The 27522-nt window shown below is 36.0% G+C and overlaps 2 protein-coding genes across 6 annotated transcripts in view; one reads left to right on the top strand and one right to left on the bottom strand.

The window, feature by feature from the left end:
* Positions 1 to 27522, bottom strand: part of LOC145688206 (carboxy-terminal kinesin 2-like) — a 233128-nt gene that overhangs the window by 23167 nt on the left and 182439 nt on the right. For all 5 annotated transcript variants that reach the window (XM_081762093.1, XM_081762097.1, XM_081762094.1 and 2 more), the window contains 2 exons: positions 25528 to 25693; positions 7283 to 7422 (listed from right to left, as the gene is read on the bottom strand). In XM_081762093.1, the coding sequence (XP_081618219.1) occupies positions 7283 to 7422; positions 25528 to 25693 (306 nt within the window). The remainder of the gene's footprint in view (positions 1 to 7282; positions 7423 to 25527; positions 25694 to 27522) is intronic.
* LOC145688205 (uncharacterized) lies at positions 90 to 6119 on the top strand. Its single transcript, XM_081762092.1, has 2 exons — positions 90 to 2814; positions 5778 to 6119. Exons 1-2 carry the CDS (start codon positions 1131 to 1133, stop codon positions 5942 to 5944), a joined length of 1851 nt encoding a protein of 616 aa, XP_081618218.1. The 5' UTR covers positions 90 to 1130; the 3' UTR covers positions 5945 to 6119.

Raw genomic sequence — 27522 nt, 5'->3', positions numbered from 1 at the left:
AACGATACTTCTTTTCTGTTCCAGATTGGAGGAATCCTGAAAGGGTGCTACTTGTAACATTTCTCCAAGAAAAAAAAAGGGGGGACTTTAGTCTGGACACTGAAACAGCTGATTAGTTACTTCCGCATACAGTTAGCAACTATGATCTATGTTAGTAGGTCAGGTTCAATGAACATTGTGCTTCGTTTGTTCATCGAGAGTTAACAGCGCCACCTATGAACTGTGGTTGAAATGTCAACCCGCGATTAGCGTCAGAACAGAAGAAAAGGTAATCGTCGACGGATCTAAAATTACATTTCGGATATAAGAATACAAATTAGAAATCGTAATGGGTTTGTTAAATGGAATTAGAAGAAAATTTTGTGAATAGTGTTGGAAATTAATTTAAGATCCGCTTGTGAAGTGGTGTGAAAGTAAAGCCTGAAATGTGAATAATTATATAATCATATTGTAAGTGTGTTTGATTGGCATGTTCAACGGAACCGTAAGTATGTTCTAAATTCTATCCTTTTTATTTTTGCGCCATTTTGGACCGATTAATACTTCGATTCCGGGGGATAGGTTCATCGAATCACACGTAACTATTTCTTTAGTTATATTGAAATTAACCTATAAATTACTTGAAACATTTTTGGATTTAATATTGAAAGCTTTAAAATATTATTTGGACAGAAATAATTCATGGGCGTTAAATTGTGGAATTGTTCACACCGCTATCAAAAGAATTGAAAGGGGAAGATTTCAATTTAAGTGTTGTTTGTTAAGTGTTAAAAATATATATATAGTTTTTGCTATTATTCTAGTTGTTACATATATTGGAAATAAATTGTTAATTATATTGAAATTTGCTGAATACTTTTTGCTCACTAAATCATTTGCCTTCAGTTCCGCATCAAAGGAGATTACATTAAACCCTTTCGAGAATAGCAGTGTACCCGTTATGGCGCATTACTGCTACATATAAATTAAAAGTTACCTTTTCTTCTGTTCTGGGTAACTAACTTTGATGCGTGAGGGAATCGAATCTGACTGTATTGAAGGCAAACAACTTGATTTAGTAGGAAATATATGCTGGATAATATTCTTTGTGTTTGGTTTAGGCAGATAACTAGAGAAAAAAAAAAAAGAAAATGAGTATTTATAATGTGCAGAGAGGGTTACGAGTTAACCAATTACGGCGTGCGACAGCACCTTACGTTCCGGTGGCAGACCCACCCCTTATAGTTTTTGATAACGAGAATCATGAGGAGGGGAGAGAAAGACAGCCAGTTGTGGCTAACATTGAGAGACCTTGGAATCAACCAGTGTTGCGAGCTCCCATAGTTTGTAATTTCCAGAAGCAATTTTCTGAAAGTATTTTTCGCTCTTTAGAAAAACAAATTAGTGAAGTACCGGAAATAGATGGAACGGATGGGTTACTGGTTTGTCATTTCCTATTAAAGCTTGACATGTTAATTGTTAAGGAAATAGCTCCTGTAGAAGCTATTTTAGTTTCAAGTCTTCAGAAATGTAGAAAACAAGCTTACGAGGAATTACAACGTTTATTATCTATCACTACAGATTGGGAACATATTTGCCATTCGTTATTGGTTAAGTTTGTAACTCCTTTGGTAAATACTGAATTTATGAAATCGGTTTTATATAGAGTTATGCGGGAAGATGAGAATTTATTGAATTTCATTCAAGAGAAGTTTAGTACTTTGAATATTTTGGAAATGGAAATGTGTGAGGAGGAAATATGTAAAATGATTAGTAATTTAGTAACTCCGGAAATTAGAAATTTGTTATTAATTGTAAGTGTTCCGAAAACTATACATGAGTATGTAGATTTCGCTGAGAGTTTTGAAATTAATGAAAAGTATAGTCAAGATTATAAAAGGGTTATGAGGAAGGACCATATGCCTCCCCCGAGATTTAAAGCCCCTCTAAGGAGTATGAACACTCGCCAAACATTAGAGAATAGAACATTTAAGCATAGAGGAAATTTTTCGAAATCAAATCACGCTTTAGGATTTCATAGTGCTTCAAACTCAATCAAGGAAGACGGTAATGATGGAACATTATTACAGTTACCTGTTAGCATTTGTCATACGTTGTTTCCCTGTATCATTGACACGGGATCAAGTTTAAATTTCGTCGAGGAAAAGGTTTTAGAGGCAATTCGAACAAAATGTCAACCTGTGGTGAAACAAGTAAATTATTCCGTCACTATAATGCAAGACAAGGAACTAGTAGTGCGTGAATTGGTACAAATCATATTTTTCATTAATGGTGTTCGATTTTCTGCCTGGTTTGGTGTAGTGAAACATCCAAAACTTAAATTGTTAATTGGTATAAACTTTCTTCGCGAAAATTTTGCTCATATTAACGTTAATGCTCAAGAACTTTGGTTTGAGAAAGTGAATCTTAAAGTGGGATTAAAACCTTTAGATTGGGAATCTTGTGTTATGAACAGTAAGCTGTGCGATTCTCCATATATTTTCAGGTCTGTCCGGAATGCCCCCAGGCAACTTGGCGCCACAGCCTGGGAGTCCTACGGAGGTAACAGACCTGATTTTCCACAACATGCATCAGGCCGAGCAAAAATTCAAAATTCACCACAGCCAAGGAGTTTTGGGAAAAAGAGCCAGACCAGCAATGGTAGAGGAAGGAGGCAGAGAGGAGAAAAGGTTCCATTGGAAACTTCGTGCGTGGGGCTGATGTCGCCAGGAACATCGACGGCGCATGAGAATGTGGGAGAACCAGCTGGCTCCAGGGTTTCCAATCCTACGTATAAAGATATCTCAATGGAGGAGGCCGAAATAAAATCAAAAGGTATTAATGATTTTGAGAATATTGTTAATGAAAATTTAATTGACTATGTGAAAAATTTAGCTATAGAATTTCAAGACGTTATAACGGAAAATTTAGGTCAGGTTAAGGACTATCAGTATGAAATTCAGTTAACAGATCCTTCTCCTAGCATAACTCAGCCTTATTCAGTTCCTAAGCATAAATTGAAAGAAATTAATCAGTATATAGATAAATTAATAGAATCTGGTGTAGTTGAAGAGATTGATAGTAGTCCTTACATTTCTCCATGTTTCTTGGTGACGAATAAGGACAATTCTAAGAGACTTGTCATAAATTATTTTTCTGTCAACAAAAAGTTGTTATTGACAGCTTATCCGTCACCTAATTTAGAGGGCATTATTTCTAATATTGGACGTCATACTCTGTATACAACGGTCGATTTAAAAAGTTCTTTTTTCCAAGTAAATATTAAGCCAGAATGTAGGAAAATAACTGCCTTTGCAACACCTAATAGGCTATTACAAATGGTTAAGCTCCCGATGGGTCTAGCTGTTAGCCCATTTATTCTTTCTAGCTTGATGCATAAAATCTTTAGAGATCTAGAAGGTGACTATTTAGATATTTATTGTGACGATTTGATTATTCACACAGATTCAATAGAAAAGCATAAAGAAATTTTAGAAAAAGTACTGAAACGTCTTCGTGAATGGGGGATCACTATCAGTCCTCATAAAGCAAAAATTTTGAAATCAAAAATTAAAATCTTAGGATATGAATTTAGTAATGGGGAAATGAAAATAGATGAAGATAGAGTCAAGGTAATTAGAGATTTACCTAAACCAAAGAACAAGCGTGCTTTAAATAAGATGTTAGGATTTTTGAATTACTATCTCAGATTTCTTAAAGATTATGCTGATTTGTTGACTCCATTAAATGCAATGAGGTCTCCCTCAGTTCCATTTGTCTGGGGAAAGGAGGAGGATGAACTTTTAGAGAAAATTAAGGAAGCTATCATAAATCACGTGATTCTTAGAGTTCCAGATATGGATGCTCCCTTTGTAATTCATGTCGATGCTTCGACTAAAAATTATGGGGCCATATTAAGTCAATATGATGGAGAAGGTAAATTAAGACCTGTTTATTTTCTTAGTAAACGTATACCCCCATCAGACTGGTCCAAGAGCATTTTTGAACTAGAATTGAGAAGTTTAGTTCACGCTCTTGATAAATTCGATATGTATTTACATAAAAGGTTCACGGTCTATTGTGACAATTCAGCTTTGACGTGGATTTTGCGAAATCATAAGCGTCAAAAGAAATATGGTTCCCTTATAGAAAAAGTTAGTAAATATCAGTTTGATATAGTTTATTTGCGTAGTGGACACAATAATTTAGCGGATTATATTTCTCGCATGAATAATTATATCGATTTTACCCCTCCTTCGAAGGACATTATGGAAATTGAGAAAGTAGATGGGAAGGATGTACATTTAAATTTTGTAAATTTTTGGAGAAATCCATTTTTCCATAGACCTTTGAGTGAGCATCAGCGAGAGGATCCATCTTTGGGTACTATTATCCAAGAAATTGAGAGTGGTAAGAATAAACATCCTTATTTGATTAAAGATGGTGTATTGTTAAAGAAAACTAAGGGAAAACAATATGGTGGCTTAAGAGCTGTTATTCCTGAATCACTTAAATATAGCATTATTAAATATCATCACGAAGACCCTGTGGGTGGTGGCCACAGTGGTTCGCAACGTACGATTGCTAAGATAGCTAGTAGATATACTTGTAAAGATTTATTTCCAAGTATTCGAGAGTTTATACAAAAATGTCAAATTTGTCAATTTTGTAAAGACAGGAATACCACTCAATATGGTACTTACTACTCACATAAAGAAAGATATCCGAACAACTCCGTATATTTAGATGTAATGGGTCCCTGGCCTGTTAGTAATGGTTTTAAATATGTTTTGGTATTAACAGATGGTTATTCACGATTTGTAATTATCGAACCTCTTAGAAATTTAAATGCAAAATCTATCTGTTTAAAATTAGATAAGATATTCTACTCTTACGGATATCCAAATAAAATTATATGTGACAATGCAAGTTATTTTCAAAGCGAATATTTCAAGAGTTACTTATTTAGTCTAGGCATTAAACGTATTCATACGTCTCCTTACTCCATGTCCAGTAATTTGACGGAGCGTCAAAATAAAAACATAAAACAAATAATAAAATGTTATGTACATAAAAATCAAACTCAATGGTCAAAGTATATATATCAGGTGCAATATACTTTAAACACTAGTGAGAATAGTGAAACGAGGAAGACAGCGAGTGAATTATTTTTAGGACGCAAAATGTTTAATCCTTTGGACATTAATTGGATTTTAGACTTAGGAATTCTTGAAATTTCGCAAAATAAAGAAGAATTAAATCAAATTATTGTAGAAAACATTGAAAAGGCCTGGAAAAGAAAAGAGAAGATTTATTCAAAGAAACATAGGGACATAGATTTGCCAGTAGGGGAGAAAGTACTTGTAAAGAGAATAATGAAGGCTTCTCTTGGAAAGAGGTTTCAACCAAAGTTAAGCAGTCAGTACCATGGCCCATTTGAAATCCTTTCTTACCCAACAAGGAACACCGTCTGGTTACAGTTAGTAGCGGATAAGAATATTAAGATCAAAAGGCATGTTAGTTTCATTAAGAAATATTATCCTAGCAATACTAATAACTCTAACATTTCTTGCAATTTTAGTAATATTAACTATCGAAGACAGCTTGATAATTTTGGTTCTAAAAATTGTAACGCTAATAATAGCTGTGAAATAAATAGTAACAACAATAATAGTAATCACTCTGACTTTGTAACATGAAAATTTTAAAGAAAGAATTTGTCATAAATATTGTGTTAAATTTATAAATGTAATCTCGTTGTGTTTGTTGTATACTGTGCTTGTTGTTCAATTCTGCAGGTTCAGAATTGGCAAGGTCATGCCATGGCTGTGAACGTCCTTGTGTACGTCGAGACCCTCGTCATGTCAAACCCTTTCATTCTTGTCTGGCGCCCAATCCGAGTCATAAGGTGGATGGAAAAACTCTGTATGCGCAACATACTGGTTATTTGTCATCTCTTCAGTAATGGATGGACACTTGTCATCTGAATTCATCAAATGGAAAATGGAGCTCCTGTTGACATCTACTAGTGAAAGACATTGGTGAATTTCGTGGTGAGTTTGTTCCAATTCTTCTGCATGCTGTGATTAAGATAAACAATATTTTTTTCTTTTCGAAATTTCTATAACCAGTTTATAAAAAAAAAAAACTTGACCGTGGGGGAATTTTATATGTAACATTTCTCCAAGAAAAAAAAAGGGGGGACTTTAGTCTGGACACTGAAACAGCTGATTAGTTACTTCCGCATACAGTTAGCAACTATGATCTATGTTAGTAGGTCAGGTTCAATGAACATTGTGCTTCGTTTGTTCATCGAGAGTTAACAGCGCCACCTATGAACTGTGGTTGAAATGTCAACCCGCGATTAGCGTCAGAACAGAAGAAAAGGTAATCGTCGACGGATCTAAAATTACATTTCGGATATAAGAATACAAATTAGAAATCGTAATGGGTTTGTTAAATGGAATTAGAAGAAAATTTTGTGAATAGTGTTGGAAATTAATTTAAGATCCGCTTGTGAAGTGGTGTGAAAGTAAAGCCTGAAATGTGAATAATTATATAATCATATTGTAAGTGTGTTTGATTGGCATGTTCAACGGAACCGTAAGTATGTTCTAAATTCTATCCTTTTTATTTTTGCGCCATTTTGGACCGATTAATACTTCGATTCCGGGGGATAGGTTCATCGAATCACACGTAACTATTTCTTTAGTTATATTGAAATTAACCTATAAATTACTTGAAACATTTTTGGATTTAATATTGAAAGCTTTAAAATATTATTTGGACAGAAATAATTCATGGGCGTTAAATTGTGGAATTGTTCACACCGCTATCAAAAGAATTGAAAGGGGAAGATTTCAATTTAAGTGTTGTTTGTTAAGTGTTAAAAATATATATATAGTTTTTGCTATTATTCTAGTTGTTACATATATTGGAAATAAATTGTTAATTATATTGAAATTTGCTGAATACTTTTTGCTCACTAAATCATTTGCCTTCAGTTCCGCATCAAAGGAGATTACATTAAACCCTTTCGAGAATAGCAGTGTACCCGTTATGGCGCATTACTGCTACATACTATATGGTGTAACTGTTTCCCAGCGTCTCGTGCGCGACGCATGGTTGCTAACCTCAGCTATGACTAATAGCTCTACGATAAACCACAATATAAGGAACATAATAATCACGGTATTTTACTTTTTATAAAACTTTTCCGGTTATTTATTGAACGAACGTTGTACAAATTCTTGTTTCCTTATTACAGTATTTTTGTAAAAATCATAATTACTGCTGTACTCACCTTCTGTGCAACAGCACGAATAACAATCCCTAAGTCAGTCAAAGACTTGTTGATACTCTTCGCCTCTACCAGTCTTTCTCCCTCAGAATGTGACTGGGCCACTCTCTCTGAACCAGCAAGGTCAATAAGATTCAAACGGGCTGAAAAATAAACAAATTAATAATATACAACATACGCTCGCAAACATACTCATTATTAACATGTTTTACTGTCAAACATCAGAAATTCCAATACTTTGCCATGAAAGTAAATTTCAATTTGTGGTCTCGTGTATCCAAACGGTTAGCGTGCCTGCTCTTGGTGCGTGATGGTGGTGGTTGAATTCCCGCTAAGGGTGCAGAACATTTAGTACTGACTTAGTACGATTGGGCAACAGGTACTTGAAATTTTAATTTAAATAAAACTAGCATCAATTACCCGCTTCGCTGGGTTAAATTAAGAAAAAATAGTGATATGTTTCGTTAGTCAGTCACTTTGTACTATTACTAAAGCACTCCTTGATATTGGTCATTTTCGATGATTTTTATATGTCCCCTCTGCACCCCATGCTGCGGGCCAGGGCTTCAGAAGTGTCACTGTTCATCTCAGCGACCTCAAAAACGATAGACTCGACACTAATATCGGTTATTTTCTATCATTTGTAAATGTCTTTCCCCTCCTTTAAGTTACATCGTCAAAGTGATATGACAAAAATCATCTCATGTTCGAAATTCATCTACGCTGAAAATTTGATCGAGATCGGTCCGGTGTTCAAGAGTTTTATTTTATTTTAATAAATCTCCCCCTCCTACTTCCTCCCCTAAGTTCTATCGTAAATGTGAATAGATTAGTACCATCCCAGGCCCGAACCTCATCTAGGTTGAAAATTTGATCAAGATCGGTCACGTGGCTCAAGAGTGGTCACATAGACAGTCACTTTTATCTTTTACATGTATCTCCCCGTCCTCCTCCCCTAAGTTGCACCGTCAAAGTTAAATGATAAAAATTATCCCAAGCCCGAACGTCTTCTACGTTGAAAATTTGATCGAGATCGATTGGGTGGTTCAAGAGTTATTAAGTTTTATATTTTTTATACATCTGTCCCCTCCCTTCCCCCTGCCATAAGATCTACCGTCAAAGTGATATGATGATAACCAACTCATTGAAAATTTGATTAAGATCGGTCCTGTGGTTAAAGCGTGATGAATTCACAAAGACTGTCACTTTTATTTTTATTCTTTTTACATATATATCTCCCCCCTTCCCTAGGTTACACAGTAAAACTGAAATAACGAAAACATCCCAGGCTCGAACCTTATCTATGTTGAAAGTTTGATCAAGATAGGTCTGGTGGTTCAAGAGTTATTAAGTTTTATATATTTCTCCCCTCCCCTTACTTCTACCGTTAAAGTGATATCGTAAAAAACACCTCAGGTCCGAACCTCATCTATGTTGAAACTTTTTTAAAGATCGGTCGGGTGGTTTAAACGTGATGAAGTCAAAAAGATATTCTCTTTTATTTTTACTTTTTTGACATATATATATATATATATATATATATATATATATATATATATATATATCCCTCCCCTTCGTTGCACTGTAAAAGTGAAATGAAGGAAACACCCCAGGCCCGAACCTTACCTATGTTGAAAGTTTGATCGAGATCGGTCGGGTGGTTCAAGAGTTATTAATTTTTATTCATTTTCGTATATTTCCCCTCCTCGCCTCCGCACCCCCTAAGATCTACTCTCAAAATAAAATGATAAACTTTCCAGGTTTGAACTTCATGTATGTTTAAAATTTGATTGAGATCGATCGGGTGGTTCAAAAGTAATTAATTCAAGAACATAGCCACTTTTATTTTTATATTTATTGATTTTTGTATATCTTCCCCTCCACCCCCTCCCCAACGTTGCTCCGTCAAAGTGAAATGATAAAAATCATCCCAGTCTCGAACCCCATCTACACTGGAAATTTGATCAAGATCGGTAAGGTGGTTCAAGAGTTATTAAGTTTTATTTATTTTTTCTATGTCCCCCTCCTCCCCTAAGTTGTACCGTTAAAGTAAATAGTTAAAAACACTCCCAGGCCAGAACCGCATCTACGCTGAAAATTTGATCGAGATCTGTCGGGCGGTTCAAGAGATTAAGAGTCACAAACATAAACACTTTCAATTTTATAATATAGATTCACTTAAATTTCTTTCTTTATGTTATCCACTTTCCATATTAAAATTATACACATTTGTACCACTAAATTAAATTCCACAATATTCATGGTACATCGTGATTTAAAAAGGATAGTACAGAAAGAAAGTTTTGTAGCAAGAGTCCTGAAAACTGTAACCAGGTAGTCACTGAAAAATGTATGAAAGGGTGAACGCCACTACTGTTTTAGTGTGATGAAGATAACAACATCGAAGCAAGCATATAGAAAAATGTTGTTGTGATATACAAAGTTTTGATACACAAGACTTTTGTACTGAGCTCAGCACCTTGCAAAGCATATGAACTGCAGTCAGTGCACTGTACTGAGCACTTGTAACTTAGTGGCTATTTATTTTCGAGGAATGTCTAGGCCGCCCAAAGACAATGGAAAGAATTCATTCCACGTATGACGGGATTTAAGAAAAGACTGAACAGGTTAGTACAAAACTACAGGTACTCATAATCAATGGTATTTTACATAAGTATTTGTACAGTACGATATATATATATATATATATATATATATATATATATATATATATATATATATATATATATATATATATATATATATTTATAAAGGCCCAGCATGCTATAATACCAGATAAACCTAGAACAGTAATTTCTGCATTGCGATGCAAAACTGGTTAAAGGAGAATAGATTGGCTGGAAATATGGTGTTCGGCCACGATTCTATCTTTCTTCCTAGTGGGATCGTTAATCGCCAAATAGTTCGGATCTGAGACGCACAAAATCTATACGTAAATGTCTAGCACTTAAGATATTCAGTGAAGCTGCGAAGTGTACGGTCCCTTCATCTTGGCCAAACCAACAGTTACTGGACCTTTCTAATCTCGGGGCCATGGATAAGCGACTATTTTTCCTGGAAGAGGAAAGACTTTTCTCTACCCCTTGTGGCTTAGCAACCGCAAACTTCACTGGGGTTTGCGAAGCAGTCAATGCTGCCAGATTTCTGAATGACCTTGTTCCTCCCTGTTTTAAGATTTTCAGTCCAGATTGTCATGTGAGGACAGCAAAAGTACGAACTGATTTTTCAGTTTACCCTACACACAAACTTGCATAATGTTTCTGTTCGAAAGTTTTGGGTGAAGTGACATTTATGTATTGCCCATGAAAGATCTACACGGAAAAATGAACTAACGAAGGACTCACTTTTCTAAAAGGATCCTCTTTCCTTCAGAATGACAAAAAAAAAAAAAAGTGAAGTGTATAAATGCCTTTAAAAGGGTAAATATTTATTGTCAATTCCTGCAAGAAACTTTACTTTTGGTGCTATAATTTACAACTTAAGGCAGGCAGTAGGGTTATTTCCTTTTTTTCCTCTCGTGTTTTACAGTTTTCCGGATTTTGCAAACCATAATAAAATGAATCACATCCTTGTAAATTTAAACATGAATTTTTTGAAGTTTATAATGGAAAGAAAAAAAAAAGAAAGTCAGTTTTGACAGGTCTTCTTCATCCATGTATGAGCAGTAGCATATAAGAAAGTTTTTTTCTACTGTTTTGAAACTTAAAGAAACGAATAACTTAAAAGGAAGGGAAACTCTTAGCTTAGAATGCTTTCTCTATAAACTTAGTTTCTTATAGAAGGCTTGAATTTATTGTTTATGGCCGTCAATAGTTGTCAGTTGGTAAATTTGAGTTCTCTAGTTTCCCTCGACACTTTGTTGAAAGTGATTGTAGTGTGCTGGTGTCTTAGTATTTTCTCGCTGAGTGAAAATGTCCAATTTCTTTCGGCCGTGGATAAGTAGTTCTGCGGTACCAAATGACCCGCAACCTGGTCCTTCTGGCCAGAGAAGTCCAAGTAACAGAAAGGAGGATCGTGTACTTGGAAGTGGAGCAAAGCTGAGGAAGCAAAGCGTCCTTTAGTGCGAAATGTACAAAAGTTTTTGCGTGAAGTTATTTGAAAAGGTGGAGTTTAACCCAGCAAAAACGTTATGAAACTAACAGCGGATGCTACGCGGATTGGACTCACAACGATAAAAAATATTTTACAAATTCCAGATCCCAGTGTTTATCGAACGCCAAGAAAACGACACCTGAACAGAAAGCAGTTACCGTTCGGCAAAATATGTGATTTTACTCGCAATTTGCTACGACGTACGGTATATGAGTGCTATAAGAAAGGAGTATCACCTACTGCAAGAACGCTGTCTCGAATTATGTGTGAGAAGACATTCGGGACTAACTATGAATTTCCATATTCGATTAGAACATTACGTCGTCTGTTACATAGTATGGGGTTTCCATATAAATCAGTGTCTAGAAAAAGCGCGAAATGTGAGTCCAATGAAGTTATTGCTTGGAGATACCGTTATCTCGAAGAAATTAAAGCTTACCGTTCCGCGGGATACTCGGACGTGTATCTCGATGAAACTTGGTACGATAGCAACACGTGCAAAATGAAAAATTGGTCCGACGACTCTGACAATTGCACAGTTGCAATTTCGGACAAAAAAGGGGAACGGATAGTTATTATGCACTGTGGTGGCCGATTTGGTTTTGTGGATAGTGCTTTATTTATAACCCACAAGAAAATGTCTGATGCTCCTCCCAATTATCATGGGACAATAAAAGCAGAAATTTTCGAGAATTGGTTTGAAAACTCCATACTGAAACAGTTAGAGGAGCCATCAGTTATAGTTTTGGATAATGCCCCTTACCATAGCCGTGTAATTAATCCAAAACCTAATACATCGTGGAGAAAAGAAACTATTCTTAATTATATGCGAATTCACAATATCGCCATACCTAGTCTGGTCCCGATAACATCTGTTCTTCTCCAAATTACTGATGAACAATTGCCTGCGAACAAAAGAAGAAAAAGGTACGCAATAGACGAACTTGCAGCATCATATGGGCATGCTGTTTTAAGATTACCTCCATATCATTGCGTATTGAATCCAATTGAAATGGTGTGGTCGCAATTAATACGGACGGTAGCATCCCAAAATTTGAAAGGTGAATCCCTACCGAAACTAGTGTCTTTATTAAATAGTGCGTTCAGCAGAATTAGTGTTGACAATTGGAAAAATTACATAAGACACGTGGAGGATATTGAAGACAGTTACAGAGATCTTCAGTCGGTTTTCAATAACTCAAGCAGAGTTTTAGTGGAAATAACAGATTCGTCAACAGAGATAACAGATTCGTAACAATTCAAATCCCCTATTTAAAAATAGTTTGCCCAATTTACTTTTAATAATTATATATATAATAAATTAATATATTGATGTATTTTATTGCAAGTTTTTATTTTATGTTTGATAACACTCGCTCTTGTAGAATTCATATACAGTTAGAACAGTGGTTCTCAACCTAATTTCTATTACGACCCCATTTTATCACATCCTCATACCAACGACCCCTTGATAATTTCTGGTTTGTAATAAGCTTGTATGGGATTTTTAATATACCTATTGCGAAGATCTCACGACGTCCATCTATTTCTATAATAGCAGAATCCATTTCTTGTATATAGTGGATACAGTAACTTCCCTAAAAGCGAATAGATTAAAACCTAATTTGGTCAGTTCATTCATATTACAAGTATTAAATCCGATCCGTCATATTGTTTCAAAATGGAGGCAATTTGAAAATATTAAAACTTTATAATTTTGGATGTATGATAATAAAATAAAAATATGCCTATCAGAACAAAATTCAGAATAATATTTAACATTTTTTTCCGATATTAGATTTTAATCATATTTATCTCTTCCGCTTATCTTAGTGACCCATATGAAACCCTGGGGGGTCGCGACCCCGAGGTTGAGAAACCCTGAGTTAGAGTAAGTGCACATGGCAATGATAATATCGGTGGAAGCGCCGATAATGTCGGCGGTGAAATCGACTTCAATGTACTCAAATCGTAGCTTGCACACGCCACCGATATTATCGGCCGATCCTCCGACACGCAGATGCTGTCGGCCAAGCTCCCGATATTGTCGGCGGTACCGCCGACACCGATTTTGTCGGGGGTAATGTTTTCTTATGATTGAATGCACATGCGGCCGATAATGTCGGCCGGCCAGTGGGTTAAATGAAGAGAGTAAGTGACAAAGTGCTGTGTATTTTTGTTTCGTTTCTTGTCTTTGAAATTTTGTTGTTTCCATTTTTTCTATTACAATTGTATAATAATATTATTATTATCTTGTCCTATAAACAACTTCAGAACAGCTTATTATTTTTTACAGTCTCTGTTTTGGAGTGGCTAATTCCCTTTATTAAATAAGTATAAAATGTAGGAAGTCTGAAGAGGTTTCCCTCTAAATAGCTATTACCAAACAGAATATAGGAAATTTAGATAACAAATTTCTTGATTATTTTCTACTCCTTTTTTAATTTTTGTTCTTTCTCTCTCTCTCTCTCACACACACATTTTTTGATGGTATATTTTTTAATCTATTAATGCATTTAAATTTTAATACATTCTGGAAATTTGATTTATTTTTACAATTGTGATTGTTGTGATTGGAAGCAGACGTGTCTTTCGTGTTCTGCGCAATTTTCTTCGTTTAGTGTAGGTGACCTGAGGTTTTGTGCCCATTGTTGCGAAGTGATGTGTGGTTGAGGTTTTGATGGGACTTTTGGTGAAATCAGTTTTCGAATCGCTTCAGTGGTTCGGACGTTGACTGAAGATTTGCTATTTTCAAATTGCTATTTTCAATTAATGGTCGTTATTTTTCAAACAATATTACATTTCCAACAATGTAGTTGGGTGTAATTTAAATTTAAAATTCAAATTTAAAATTTTATAATAACTATGGAAGATGATCGTGACTCTTCTAATGATACCAGTAATCTTTTCACTGTTTTTAGTGATGATATCAATCAAGACTGCAGGGCCATTAATGCAGAATTCTCGCATGTAAGCAACGCATCAGGATCAAAATTTAATCAAAATTTAACCAAAGAAATCAAACCCAAAATGATACCGCATTAAACATGAGCATTGATTTTTCAAACAGGCCTAACGAGACTACCTGTAAGCTTTGCAACAAATTGTGTGTTAGTTTAAAAGGCCTAGCAATTCACAATAGCAGATGCCATTATGATATCAATAAAACCAAATCATACTCGCTTTCATCCACTGATAATGTCGATCACCCAAGAAAAATGTTGATCTCCAAATGCAATAAGCATCTAGCAAGATTAAAGTCTTCTATTCCAATGTTGCGCAGGGTACCTCGAGGGGCTAGAGCTACAGTGGCAGACTCTCTGTGCGAGGTATTGCAACAGATTGTACGTACGAACGACTCAGAAGCTTGGATGGATCTCTTCTTTTTTCCTTACGTTACACTGTGCGTGCCATCAAAAGCTGACAAAGTGAATAATTTAACATCATGGGTTAAACAAAGAGTGCGATATTGGTCTGATTTTCGTTGCGAAGCCCTTCCTAACTACAGTAAAAAATCCTTCAAAGCTCGACGACCAGTAAATTCCACTTTCAACATTAAGAATGTCGAGAACAAATTAGTAGATGGTGATGTCCGCAACGCAATACGGCTTCTCATCTCAGAAGATACTATAGCTTCTCCGAATGGATCTGTATTAGAAGCATTAAAAGAGAAACATCCGGCTCACAGCCACCCTTTTGAACCTCCCGATCTCATTGAGCCCAGTATTGTAGTGCCTAGAGCAGCGTTTCCCAACCGGTGTGCCGTGAATGTAGCGCTGGTGTGCCGCGAGGAAATCGACACAAAATTATTAATTCTATAGCAATCAAATTGCAAGACAAAGGAAAAATGCATATTTGTATTATACATTACTATGAACCTCTACTATGAATCTACAATTTTGTTTCGTACCTTGTTACTTTTCTGTACATGTTTAATGTTGAAAAAAGTATTTATCATTGTTGTGACCATTATTGCTCCTTTATTGTTGCAGACTATTTCGTAATTTGAAATTTTAAAATATCATTCAATCATTTCGACAAAGCAATGTATGCATACAAATTACCTACATTTGTGTTTTAAAAGTAAAAGAGATTTGTTTGTTCGTTTGTTATTTAGTGATCTTCCTTCTTAGTGAAAGGTTGGATACAGTTTTCAAAAAAGAAAGCGTATTTTTTAAAAACCTGAGTCCAATATTTCATTTCTATTGTTTCGTATTTTTAAATTAGAATGAAAAATAAGCATAATGATTTACCACGGGGGAAAACCAGTAATCGAGCTTTCTTCTCTGCGAGAGAGTAATCACAGAAAAATACCACAGTGTTTTATATTTACAAATGATAAACTCTATGAGTGTGCCGCGAGAATTCAAGTTACACCCGTAGTGTGCCGCAAGTTGAAAAAGGTTGGGAAACGCTGGCCTAGAGTATCAACTGACGAGTTTACGAAGGCATTTAAATCATTTCCTTCCGGGTCATCAGGAGGTATGGACAGTCTCCGTCCTTCAATATTAAAGGACCTCCCACTCTCCCAAGACTGCAAAACTAAAGACCACCTGACTAACGGCATCTGCGATTTTCTCCACCTGATTATTTCCGGTGATGTGCCCACGGAAATTAGACCTATTTTCTTTGGAGCATCACTAATAGCTTTGAGGAAGAAAAGTGGCGGCATTCGTCCTATCGCAATAGGCAATGTATGGAGGAGATTATCAGCCAAAATCATTTGCCATAGAATTAGAGAATCTCTAACACATTTTCTATCCCCACACCAACTAGGAGTTTGTGTCTCACATAGAGCAGAAGCAGCAGTCCACGCTGCTCGTATGTACTACTCTTTTCCACACCAGCAGGAGAAAGTGTTTCTGAAAATAGACTTCAGAAACGCATTTAATGAGTTGAATCGTGACTCTATGCTCATACAGGTAAAACCAGTTTTCCATCAATTTATCGATACGTACATCAGTGCTACTCGCAACCGAGCAACTTATACTTAGGAGATGAAATAATCCTCTCTCAGCGTGGCGTACAACAAGGCGACCCTCTTGGCCCTGGTTTGTTCGCACTAACTTTACAATCCATCGTTAATAGTATCAATACAGAACTGAACATATGGTATTTGGATGACGGGACTATAGCTGGAGACAAGGATACAGTACTAGAGACATTAGAAATGATCCGTAAACGGGCTAAGGAGATCGGATTGCAAATGAATTTCTCCAAATGTGAGGTCAGCTTTCTCGGAGTTTCCAATGAGCAGTCTAATAACCTCTTCAAGCTGTTTGACGAAGCCGCGCCTGGGATTCAAAGAATTTCGACAGATGACGCCAGCTTATTAGGAGCAGCATTATCTAATGAGGCAAGACGAACAACATTAAAAGACAAAATTTCTAAATTAGAATTCTTCTTTACACGTCTTTTCTTGATTTCAGCTCACTCTGCCTTTTACCTACTACGTGCCTCATGTCCATGCCACGGCTGCTATACTTTCTTCGCTGTGCTCCTTCTTGGCGGGATGCTGATCTACTGGAATGCTATGACAACACCTTGAAAACCGGTCTAGAATCTATCCTGAATTGTTCACTCAACAGTAACTCTTGGTTGCAGGCGTCCCTTCCTGTTAACCACGGAGGTCTTGGCATTCGTCGCGCCATGGATCTGGCTATTTCATCCTTTCTGTCTTCATTATATGGCGCTAAGCCATTGATCGAGACCATTCTCCAACAAGATCTTAGCCTAGTATCGGATTCGGATGTCAACGATAGCATTGCTAAGTGGTCATCTATAGTGGGATCAGATCCCCCTGACCTTGATAAGAGAGGACTACAATCCTCTTGGGACGATCCTCTTATAAATCATCACTTTTCAGCTCTACTTCAGTCATCCGATAACTCAGAAGATAAGGCCAGACTTCTAGCTACATCATCTCCAGAAGCAGGCGGTTGGCTCCATGCTATCCCGTCACCTTCTTTAGGATTACATCTTCCCAATGACAGTTTTCGAATTGCCAGTGCACTGCGTTTGGGAGCAGATGCTTGCGAGCAACACAGATGTTCTGCCTGTAGAAGTGTCGTAGACAAGAAGGGCCTTCATGGACTCTCCTGTGCCAATAGTGCGGGCAGACATTCACGCCACTCCAGCGTCAACATTATCATGAGGGCACTAATTTCAGCAGGCGTTCCTTCTATATGTGAACCGTTGGGATGCAGTCGTGCAGACGGCAAGAGGCCAGATGGTATGACCCTAATACCGTGGAAGAAAGGAAAAGCACTTCTATGGGATTTTACTTGTTCCGACACCTTCGCCCCTTCAAATCTGCATTCTTCCTCAGCACAAGCTTTCAACGTGGTTGCTCGCCGGGAAACAGAAAAGCGCAGGAAGTATAGCAATTTACTCGACAAATATCATTTTGTCGCTATAGCTGTCGAATCGGGTGATTCATGGGGTCCCGAAGGCCTTAACTTTATAAAGGAAGTTGGTCAGCGTACTTATTTATCGTCAGGAGACGCTAGAGCAACCTCTTTTCTACTGCAACGCATCAGTATGGCAGTACAAAGAGAGAACGTTGCATCAGTTTTGGGAACGCTACCCTCTGGTAAGGAACTGGAGGAGATCTTTTGTCTGTAATCTCGGCGAAGGGTTGAGGATGCTGTTGCGAGGCTTATCACAATAACGTGTATTAATGGATAATTATATTTTGATATTCTGTAAAATGTAAATAGTGCACTGTTCAAGGAATGTAATCTTTTGTAGTTTTGCCAGCGGACTTAATGCAAAGTGGATTCTGTGCGTTAACGAAAAAAATTTATAGCCGAAAGATTAATAGCATCAATGTTTTTGTACTGAAATTAAAACGATTGTGTGTTATGAAAATTGAAACATTTGCATGACGACAGTACCGGTACTACTATTGTTAATTGTCCATAATTGCAAAGTTGCTATGAGCTATAATTCATTAATATATTTTGTATTTTCGTGCTGTGAATGTAACAAAATATATAACAATATATGTATAAAACTGTGTATATGACAATAGCATTCAAAATTTCAATCAGCTTGCGCAACCATTAAAAATTCTGGAAATTAATTTAAGAGTAATTTTCAAAGTTTGATACACTGTGAACATAAGTATATGGAAAAAAATCCTGATTATTATTACTTCCTTTTATTTTCATCAGAATTGTGTGCAGATCACTTTTCCCGGTTCCACTCAATAAGCAATGATTGAATAGAATATTTGTTGACAAGTCAAAGTAGAATTTTTATTATTTTGAAACGAAACCAGCACAATCAAACACTCTTTCCAAAGATCCAAGGACAAGTGACTCATTTGGCATTTTCTTGATTGTGATCTCAACAACAGGAATGTGACTTCATGCTTCACTTGTTGCAGATTTTTTCTCTCACTTCCAAATTTATCCCAAATCCCCCATTTTTTTTAAAGAATTTGTTGAATGGCAATTGAAAACAAAGACCAAAGCTATGTATCCAAGTTTTCCCTCTCCCCTTTGTACCGGGATCGACCCCCTGATAGAGTTCTGTAGTTTAGCTACAGTGACTGGATGAAAAGGTTGTGTATTATTGCATTCTTATCTTTCTAGTTTGTCTTAGATTCTTAGAGATGGCAGGAATTTTTCCATTCGATATTTTAACCCTTATTGAACTTTTGGAATGTAGACCTTGCATATGGGATAAGATAACAGACTCTTTCAAGGACAGAACTGAAAAGCAAAAAGCATGGCGAGAAGTTTATGCAAGCCTTGCCCAGGATTTTGAGTTCATGGACAAAAAGAAACGAGAAACGACAGGTATGTATGCAACAGCGCAAATCTGATTTCAACATTGAGGGGGACGGGTAAGATCGTTCCCATATTATATATATATATATAGCGATGTTCAAAATATTTCTGTAGTCGAGAAACAATGCTGTGGAGGATCAGGGGAGCAGAGTTGTCTTCAACATTGGGAGGCGGGCGGATTTGAGGCTTATCCTGAGTGGGCATTAATTTCATCTCACTTTCCTTTCTGGCGACCGGGCACAAATAATCAAATTTCTCCCCCAAAAAACACATTTCAAAACGGATTATTGGGGGAGACAATCTCACCAGTTCCAAGATTGGAGGGAACATGTCCCCTTCATCCGCCCCGGGATTTGCGCCAGTGTATGTATGAAGCAATGTAAAACATAATTACTAATTCGAATCTTATCATTTAATCTACTATGACATTAGTGTTAATTGCATGAAAAACAAAATAATATACATACATACAATCTGACACATAATCATAGTCATACGTCTTGCAAATCAAATCAGAAAAATAAACACACTGCTATCAAGCATGGTCGATGATATAGTCTATTCTATAGAAGAAGCGTTGAATGAGGCTAAAGAAGAAGAAAAGAACAGAGATAGGTTAAGAAGGAAGGCAATGGTTTTGGTAAAGAAAGAAATCCACAGATCTTCGAATTTGACACAAGAAAGAAGAGGATACGATAGCATTAGGAAAAGGAAAGACACAGTGGTAGAGAGAGCTGACAGAGAAGGAGCGAAAGTGATAATGAATAAATCGTGGTATGAGGACAAGGTGAAGGATTTAGTGGATGGACAGTATGAATTAGTTGACAAGAAGAAAGAAGAAATTATAGAAGAATTAAAAGAAGAATGTAAAAAGAAGGAATTTAAGAAATGATAAATGAAGATGGAAGAGTGCCGGTGTTAAAGGGTTTTCCAAAAATACACAAAAAGGAAGTAAAGCTTAGGCCAGTTACGGATTGTAGGAATAATTATTTGGAACCGCTAGAAAGTGAATTGAAACCAAACCAGTGTTAGAGTGGGTAAGAGACAGACAAGAGACTTTGGCAGTTAAAGACTATAGAGAATAAACTACACCAGTAATGCTAAAATTAATAATGATTGTATTTTGTTTAGTTTAGATGTGAAAGCCATGTTCCCTAGTCTAAAGAGAAGTGCTATACTTGATACGATTAAGAGAGTTATGGCGGGAGAATGTGTTAAAGGCTGGAAATGGGAGAAAATTAGAAAAGCCCTCAACTTAATATGGGAGTTTGGTTTCTGTAAAGTTAAGAATGACATATATAGGATTAAGGATGGTTTGAGTATAGGATCTAAGATAAAGCCGGTATTGTCTGATATCATCATGAATGTATAGGAAAAAGATGTGGTAGAAAAGGGGAAAGAAAAGATTCGATTTTTATGTAGATACGTTTATGATTGTTTTGGGATATGGGAAGGATCAAAAGAAGAGTTGATAGAGTTCGTTGGTAGTATTGAAGATAAGGAGAAGAGAATAGATTTAGAACTAGAGACAGAGCCGGGAGGTGTATTATGTTATCTTGACATTTTAATGAATAAGGAAGGGAATGGCATTAACACTCAATGGTATCAAAAAGAATGGAATGCTGGTATTTATTGTAATAAGAAAAGTGATGTAGATAGAAGCACAAAAGTTAATTTCATAAGTATGTTAGAAAGGATTACCAAAATTTGTAACAAGAATGTAGAAGAGAATGTGGAAATTTTTAAAGAACAGATGTATGAGAATGGTTATAGTAAAAGGGATATCGTTAAAGCATCTGTGGTCTCTGGGAAAGGTAAAAGGGAGGAGGAAAGTGAGAGGTATGGAAAGGCATTGAGGGCTAGGAGAAGATACCGAGATTTTAAAAAAGATGTTAAGAAAGCAAGGGGTCAAAGTGTATAGAAAAGGTAGCAGAACGTTGTTGGACATGGTTAAAAGCAAAGGGAGGAAGAAAGAAAAGAGAGATCAGAAAGGTGTCATTTATTGTATAAATTGTAAGGATTGTAATATGAAATATATTGGGGAGACGGGGAAATTATTGAAAGAAAGAATTAAACAACATAAAAGCGATGTGAAATATGGCAGAGAAACTGACGCAATCTTTAAACACGTAAAAGAAAAAGGACATGATGTGAACTGGGAAGAAGTTATTGTGCTGGAAAGGGAAAGAAGGTTGTGGCCGAGAAAGTGGATAGAAAAAGAAGAGGATGTAAACTTAATGAACTGGACCAAAGGTATCAGCATTAATAAAGAATAACTAACTCTATGGCCTATGGAACCCGGACGTTCAATGCCACGTTCACAAAAGCTCTCCACTGACTTCTATCCTTAGCTAACTGCATCCAGTTTCTACTTTGTATTCCAATCTCTGCGAGATCCATCTTAATATTGTCCTCCCATCTGCGCCTAGGTCTTCCTAATGGTCGTTTTCCGATTGGTCTTCCAGTCAAGACTTTGAAAGCGTTTCTACTTTCTTCCATTCTAGCTACATGACCCGCCCACCTAAGCCTCCTAGACTTGACGACCCTAACAATGTTGGGTAAACCATATAAATTATGTAGTTCCTCGTTATGAAGTTTCCGCCATTCCCCATTCCCGAATGGAGAAATATTATTGATAAATACAGAAAAATGTATGTGAATTAATGTATTCAATGGTTGCTTACTCCTTGTTGTTTCTTTCCGCTAGAATGTTATGTTTTCCCATTGGTCAGTTCAGGTAATTTCCACACTTCTGATTGGCTGTTTGAACGGGCCGATGAGAGAGCAGATAGGGAGATGAATGGTGTATATATACATACATGAGTAGTTTTTTGTATCTCTCAGTGTACGTCTGATGAGGATCTTGGCTAGAAGATCGAAACGTCACGTTTAAATGTGTTTTTTTATATTAAATAAGTGTAGTCTTGTTCAGCAGTGTGTTTATTTTTCTGATACATACAATATGTAACAGTTTCAACAAAATTAAAACTAATGTAGTTTGCAATGTACCGCAGCATCAATTCTCATCGAAACGAAAATAATATGTTTACGGCATCTATTTAAAACAGCACTGTTATATCTAAACATATTTAGGCATAGGACTATTTTTTCAAAGTTTTGCACCGTCCTCCATACCTCTTCAGAACAGTTTTTGTAGTCCTTGTTTTAAAAAATAATTTTCCCGATTATTATTACTTTTATTTGTTTTCATATATGGAGAAGATTTTTAGAAACACAGTGCAGAATATATTGTGTGTGTCGCTTACTTCACTCATTACCGGCAACGATATTGTCGGGGCTTCCAACGATACTGTCGGCGACGTGTGCAAAGTACGCCGACCCCGATATTATCGGGGCTTCCACAGATTTTGTCGGTATCGTGTGCAAACACACTAATACTGGCAGTTTTATTTTATTACCACTGGCAGTTCAATATTTCTTTTATTTTTTATGATTCATTACTCGAAGACCAAAAATAACAGAAGCAGTTATTTGATATACACACCAACAAATAAGGGAGGGCTGAAGTTAGTCGAAGTGGAGGAAATCTCCCTGGCCATCCTAGCTACAGACCTGGTTTCGATATGAACATTGGTTAAAAACACCTGGGCGATATGTATCTTTTTAATTAATGCTAATTATTTAACACTTATCCCAATAAAGCATTTAAATTTCTTATCACTAAAATAAAAAAATCACCAAAATTACTTTTAAAAGAATATAAAATTACTGAACAACATGATTTTTTTCGAGACGACGCGGAAAAGAATTCTTTGAGAATCGAGACGATACTTCTTCAAACTTAACAAGACGTATCTTCACGTGAGCAACACTGAATTAACTCGTTTTCGCACCTCCCAAACCAGTAGCCTTAAGTGAAAAGAGACCACATATCAGAATAATACACAATAAGTCTAAACAACATTTCTTTAATATCGCCCATTTATTGGCTTCAGTGATGAGAACCATGAATGTAGTCCAAGCCACTAACCTTAGGTTACGTTTTCATGTAAGACATTTGATAGCGATTGAATTATATTAATTTCAATACCATACTAGAGTATTTACATACACCATTTTCACAATAGCCTGTTTTAAATTCTGTTTTAAGTTCAATTTACTGACAGCTTTATCAACCAATTGCTAATCCAATCTGCAACTTTCTGATATTTTGCACTAATGTTTGTTTTTAATTACCTGAGACTTTTTCTTTAATAAAACTAAAATTATACGCATAATATTAAAGAAAATGACCCTATTTCCCCTTCTCAGCAACGGAATAAAAAACAACTTCAAGGATTCGTGAGATACTTTATTCTTAGCAAAGAACTATTTGAATCCTCTTTTACTTCCCTGTAAGACACATTTCAAACAAATCTTTTCTTAGCTCTTGATTTTGTGACAAAGGAACATTCTTACAAATTCATGTTTCTATCTATAATAGTTTGTCTTAGTTATTGATGAGTACGTCACTTTAATCCTTTTTATATATAATAGTGTAGATAATATAGTAGTGTAGTAAACATAGTAGTGTATATATCTTTTTAGAAACTCATAAATAATTCGTGTTCAGTTTTGGTATTTTCGCGATCATTTAACATTTTTCTTAGATCACTTTTTATTACACAATTCACGAGTCAATATGTTTCTACTACGGTTTTCTCAATGGCTTTCTCTAGAAGAAAGAACATATGGTGTCCAGACATTTTCAAGAAAAAATGTGACAACCTTGTCCCTCAGCACGTGCAGAAAACACTTTTGTGGTCACTTGTGGTCATGCTTGCGGAAGGGGCTGTTTCTTACGAAGGGTATGGGTAAGGGTCGCTTATCGGTGGACGCGACTGTACCTGAACATAACAGCATAATCTTGCTCCTTCACATTTCCGGATGGATGTTCGCTGCTACCCGAAAAGCTGTCCTACCGGGACACTGGATCGGCCGTGCAGAAAACAAGCTATCAATGCTGTTCTGTTCCATACGATATACATTGCGTTTTGTTTTTGTAGGGATCCATCAAGGACTCTGTATCTACGTTGCATGTCACAGCACCGGGCGATCTGATACAACGTATTTCAGAAGAGCGGCATCAATATCCGAGGATACCGAGGTGTGTCTATCCAGAATTGTACTGTCGCTTCGAGATCTGCCGTGTTACACATAGCTTCCGCATCTAACAGCTGTAATGTACAAAATCTCAGTAGTAGAGTCTCTTTCCAGTGATTATAGTCGTGAGTGAATAAATTGGTTTTACTTTTGTGCCACTGCTTTAGATTACACTTCATTTCGGAAAAAAAAAAAAAAAGTAGAATTTTAGTATTTTATTTTATAATTAAACAAATTTCACCTAATAATCGTAGCAAATTATATATATTTAAAAGCTTAAATACAACAAATTATATAATTCAAGAAGTCAAATGTGAATAAACCAGAAATCAGGATCTATGGAAGAAAAAATTTCATGGTAATTAGTATCAACATTCAGCGTGGTTTCCTCACTCGTTTATAAAGAGAAAGGGATGTACCATCAAAGGCAGTTACATTCTTTCCAATTATTGCACAAGCACAGGAATATACTCTCCTGTTACATGATAAGAGGCAATAATTTTCTTGGGCATGGAATAGTGTAAAAGAAGAAACTCTTGAAATATTTTCTCTGAACTGTATTTTCTGTTCTAAGTCAATAACCATTTAACATCAATTTAAGATTACGACATATTTCTTTACACAGCCCTCCCCGCTAGTCTAGTGGCTAGGGGATGTACCTTTGGTGCATGTGATCCCGGGCTCGATTCCGTGTGGGAGAGCACAAAAATGATTTTAGAATCATTTACTTCCACTAATCATCTGCTTCTTTTTTTAGCCTACAGGACAAAGTACAAAGATAAATTTAAAAAAAAATGATTCTACACATAGTAGCGATATTAAAAATGATTCATATATTTTAGCACAGTACATCAAATCACATTAATATGAATCAGTGTTACAAAAACATTTTACTGTTTCAACTGGTATAAGTTACCAGCAACGTGCAAGGAGAAATATAAGATGTGAATATGGAATGAAATATTTCTTACAGGATTGCACGATTATACTCTTGAAGCTAAAGAAGGAAGAAGATCGATGCAGACGGCTGAAAATGCAACACTTTGTGGTATGAGAAAATGGAATGACTCCGAAAACATTCACAAACATGACATTATTCAGTACGATTTTGTGTGACTTGGGATTAGAGGTGAGTTTCTACCATAGATTCAATGTGCTACTTTCATACTCTTTAATGCAACTGCAATGCAACAAATGGTTTATTATCTAAAATATTTCAAATTTATGGGCACTCACATCTGCACGATTCTCCGGTGATACTATTGCATCCTTCCAAACGTACTTCACATATACTATGACTGCGAGACGATTCCAGATTACATTCTGTCTCTGCAACATGACGATGTTTCTGCGCTTTGTCCATCAGCAAATAAAACTGTTCCGGACTAGTAACGGTCTCCACCTAATAACAAAAGCAGTTAAAGAATTAAACTATTGTATGAATAAATTATTACTAAATATTTTACTTTATAATAATAGTTGCAACCAACAAAAATTACTATAGACTGAGTTTCGAATGTTATCACATACACTACAGGCGTTTGAACTAGACTTTCTTAATTTCGCCACTTACAAAGAGTAAGATAACCTGATAACATGCTGTAGATTAGCAATTTTCTAACTACTGTAAAAGCTGACAAATGGGTATCAAGGCACCAGAAATCAATCTGCTACATCTACATTCAGAAATACTTGCCGGATTCAGACAGTTTTGTAAATATTCTAGGTATGAAATGTAGAATTGACACCTATGTGGCAAATAGTTTGGCGAACTTCGTAAGGTTGAAGAAAGAACTAGCGAGGTTTTCCACATCTATAGTAATCAGTGGGGAAAAAGACAAATTCGCTGCTTACTTTTATGTGAAAGTTACCCTGACGTTACGTCACAAGGTATTAAAAACTGGAAACATATTAATGTCAGAAAATTGTCAAGATAATTAGTGCACATTATCAAGAGTATCTGCATTTTAAGCATAAAAAAAAAGCAATATCAACGTTTATGTGGTTTCATTTCAGTAAAAAATATCACCTAGTGCCAGTTCTAAATCAATGCCCACCGCGTTTATTAGGACTATCGTGTTACGACTGAATACCAGTGGATAAAACCAGCTGACTAACAAAACAGACAAACCGGAACTAGATTTTCTGTTTCTCTACTTCCATTTGATATCCGACAGATCGTTCCATACCATTTCGAAATATATTTTCAGCTTTTTGGTATTTAATGATAAATGATGTTTTGGGATATATTAGTAACAGAACAAACTATATGCTATAAGAAAGGCTACGAGTGCAAAACAAAGTGCCTTGAAAATAATTTTTACAAGTACATAATTATCCTTTTCAGTCATACTAATATATCTTTACTCTAATGAACGCAAAGCTTTCTTGATTAGTACCTGTTTAACTTATACTAAAAATACTCTTAATATCTCTAGAAATCAAGCGTTTGAAACCTAAATATCCTTACATAGTTACAAAAAAAGTTAGAACGAACTAACGCTCGTGTCACTGCTAAAAGTTGTCCACGCTTTAATAACTTTCTAATTGCGCTTTTAATACTAATTTGAGGACACTAAATCCTAATGAACTATTTTAAAACATCTGTTCATGGAGTAACGAAAAAAATGACCCCAAAGTTGAGTCCTTTGAACTACCACTTATGCCAATAGTGAAAGTGCCCACATTTCAATACATTTCTAGTTGCACATTTTATACTCATTTAAGAACATTAAATGCGATGAAACTATTTTCAAACATATTTCATTCATGGTGCCGCAAGAAAAGTGATCTCAAATTTGGAATATAAATAAATAAATAACGAGTGATAAAATAGTCACGCACATCAAAATATTAACAAAAAACAGACTTAATACTATTTGATCAGTGATGCGGAGCACGTGTACACTGATGATGTTAATCTCATGTTATGTTCGTCTTTAGTTCTTCCGGTGTACGTGGCCTGTTCGTTCCCCACAAGAAGAAATCAGGGGGGTGGGAGCCATAATTCTTTAGAGATGATACGCTTGCCAAAATCCTTAGGCAAGAAATGCATAGCGTCGTTAGATGTGTGATATGTGGCGCTGTCCTGCTGGAACCAGCAATCGCGTTCATCCTTGTCAAGAAGCAGAATAAACTGTGTAATGATATCTTGGTACATACTACTGTTCACTGTAGATTCAAAGAAAATGGGGCCAACTCTACGACGACATAATAATCTTAATTTCTCCA

Source organism: Thermobia domestica, chromosome 6, assembly GCF_964235325.1.
Source record: "Thermobia domestica chromosome 6, izTheDome1.hap1.1, whole genome shotgun sequence".
NCBI lineage: Eukaryota > Metazoa > Arthropoda > Insecta > Zygentoma > Lepismatidae > Thermobia > Thermobia domestica.
The sequence above is the reverse complement of the archived record's forward strand: the minus strand, read 5'-3'. Positions and strand labels throughout refer to the sequence as shown.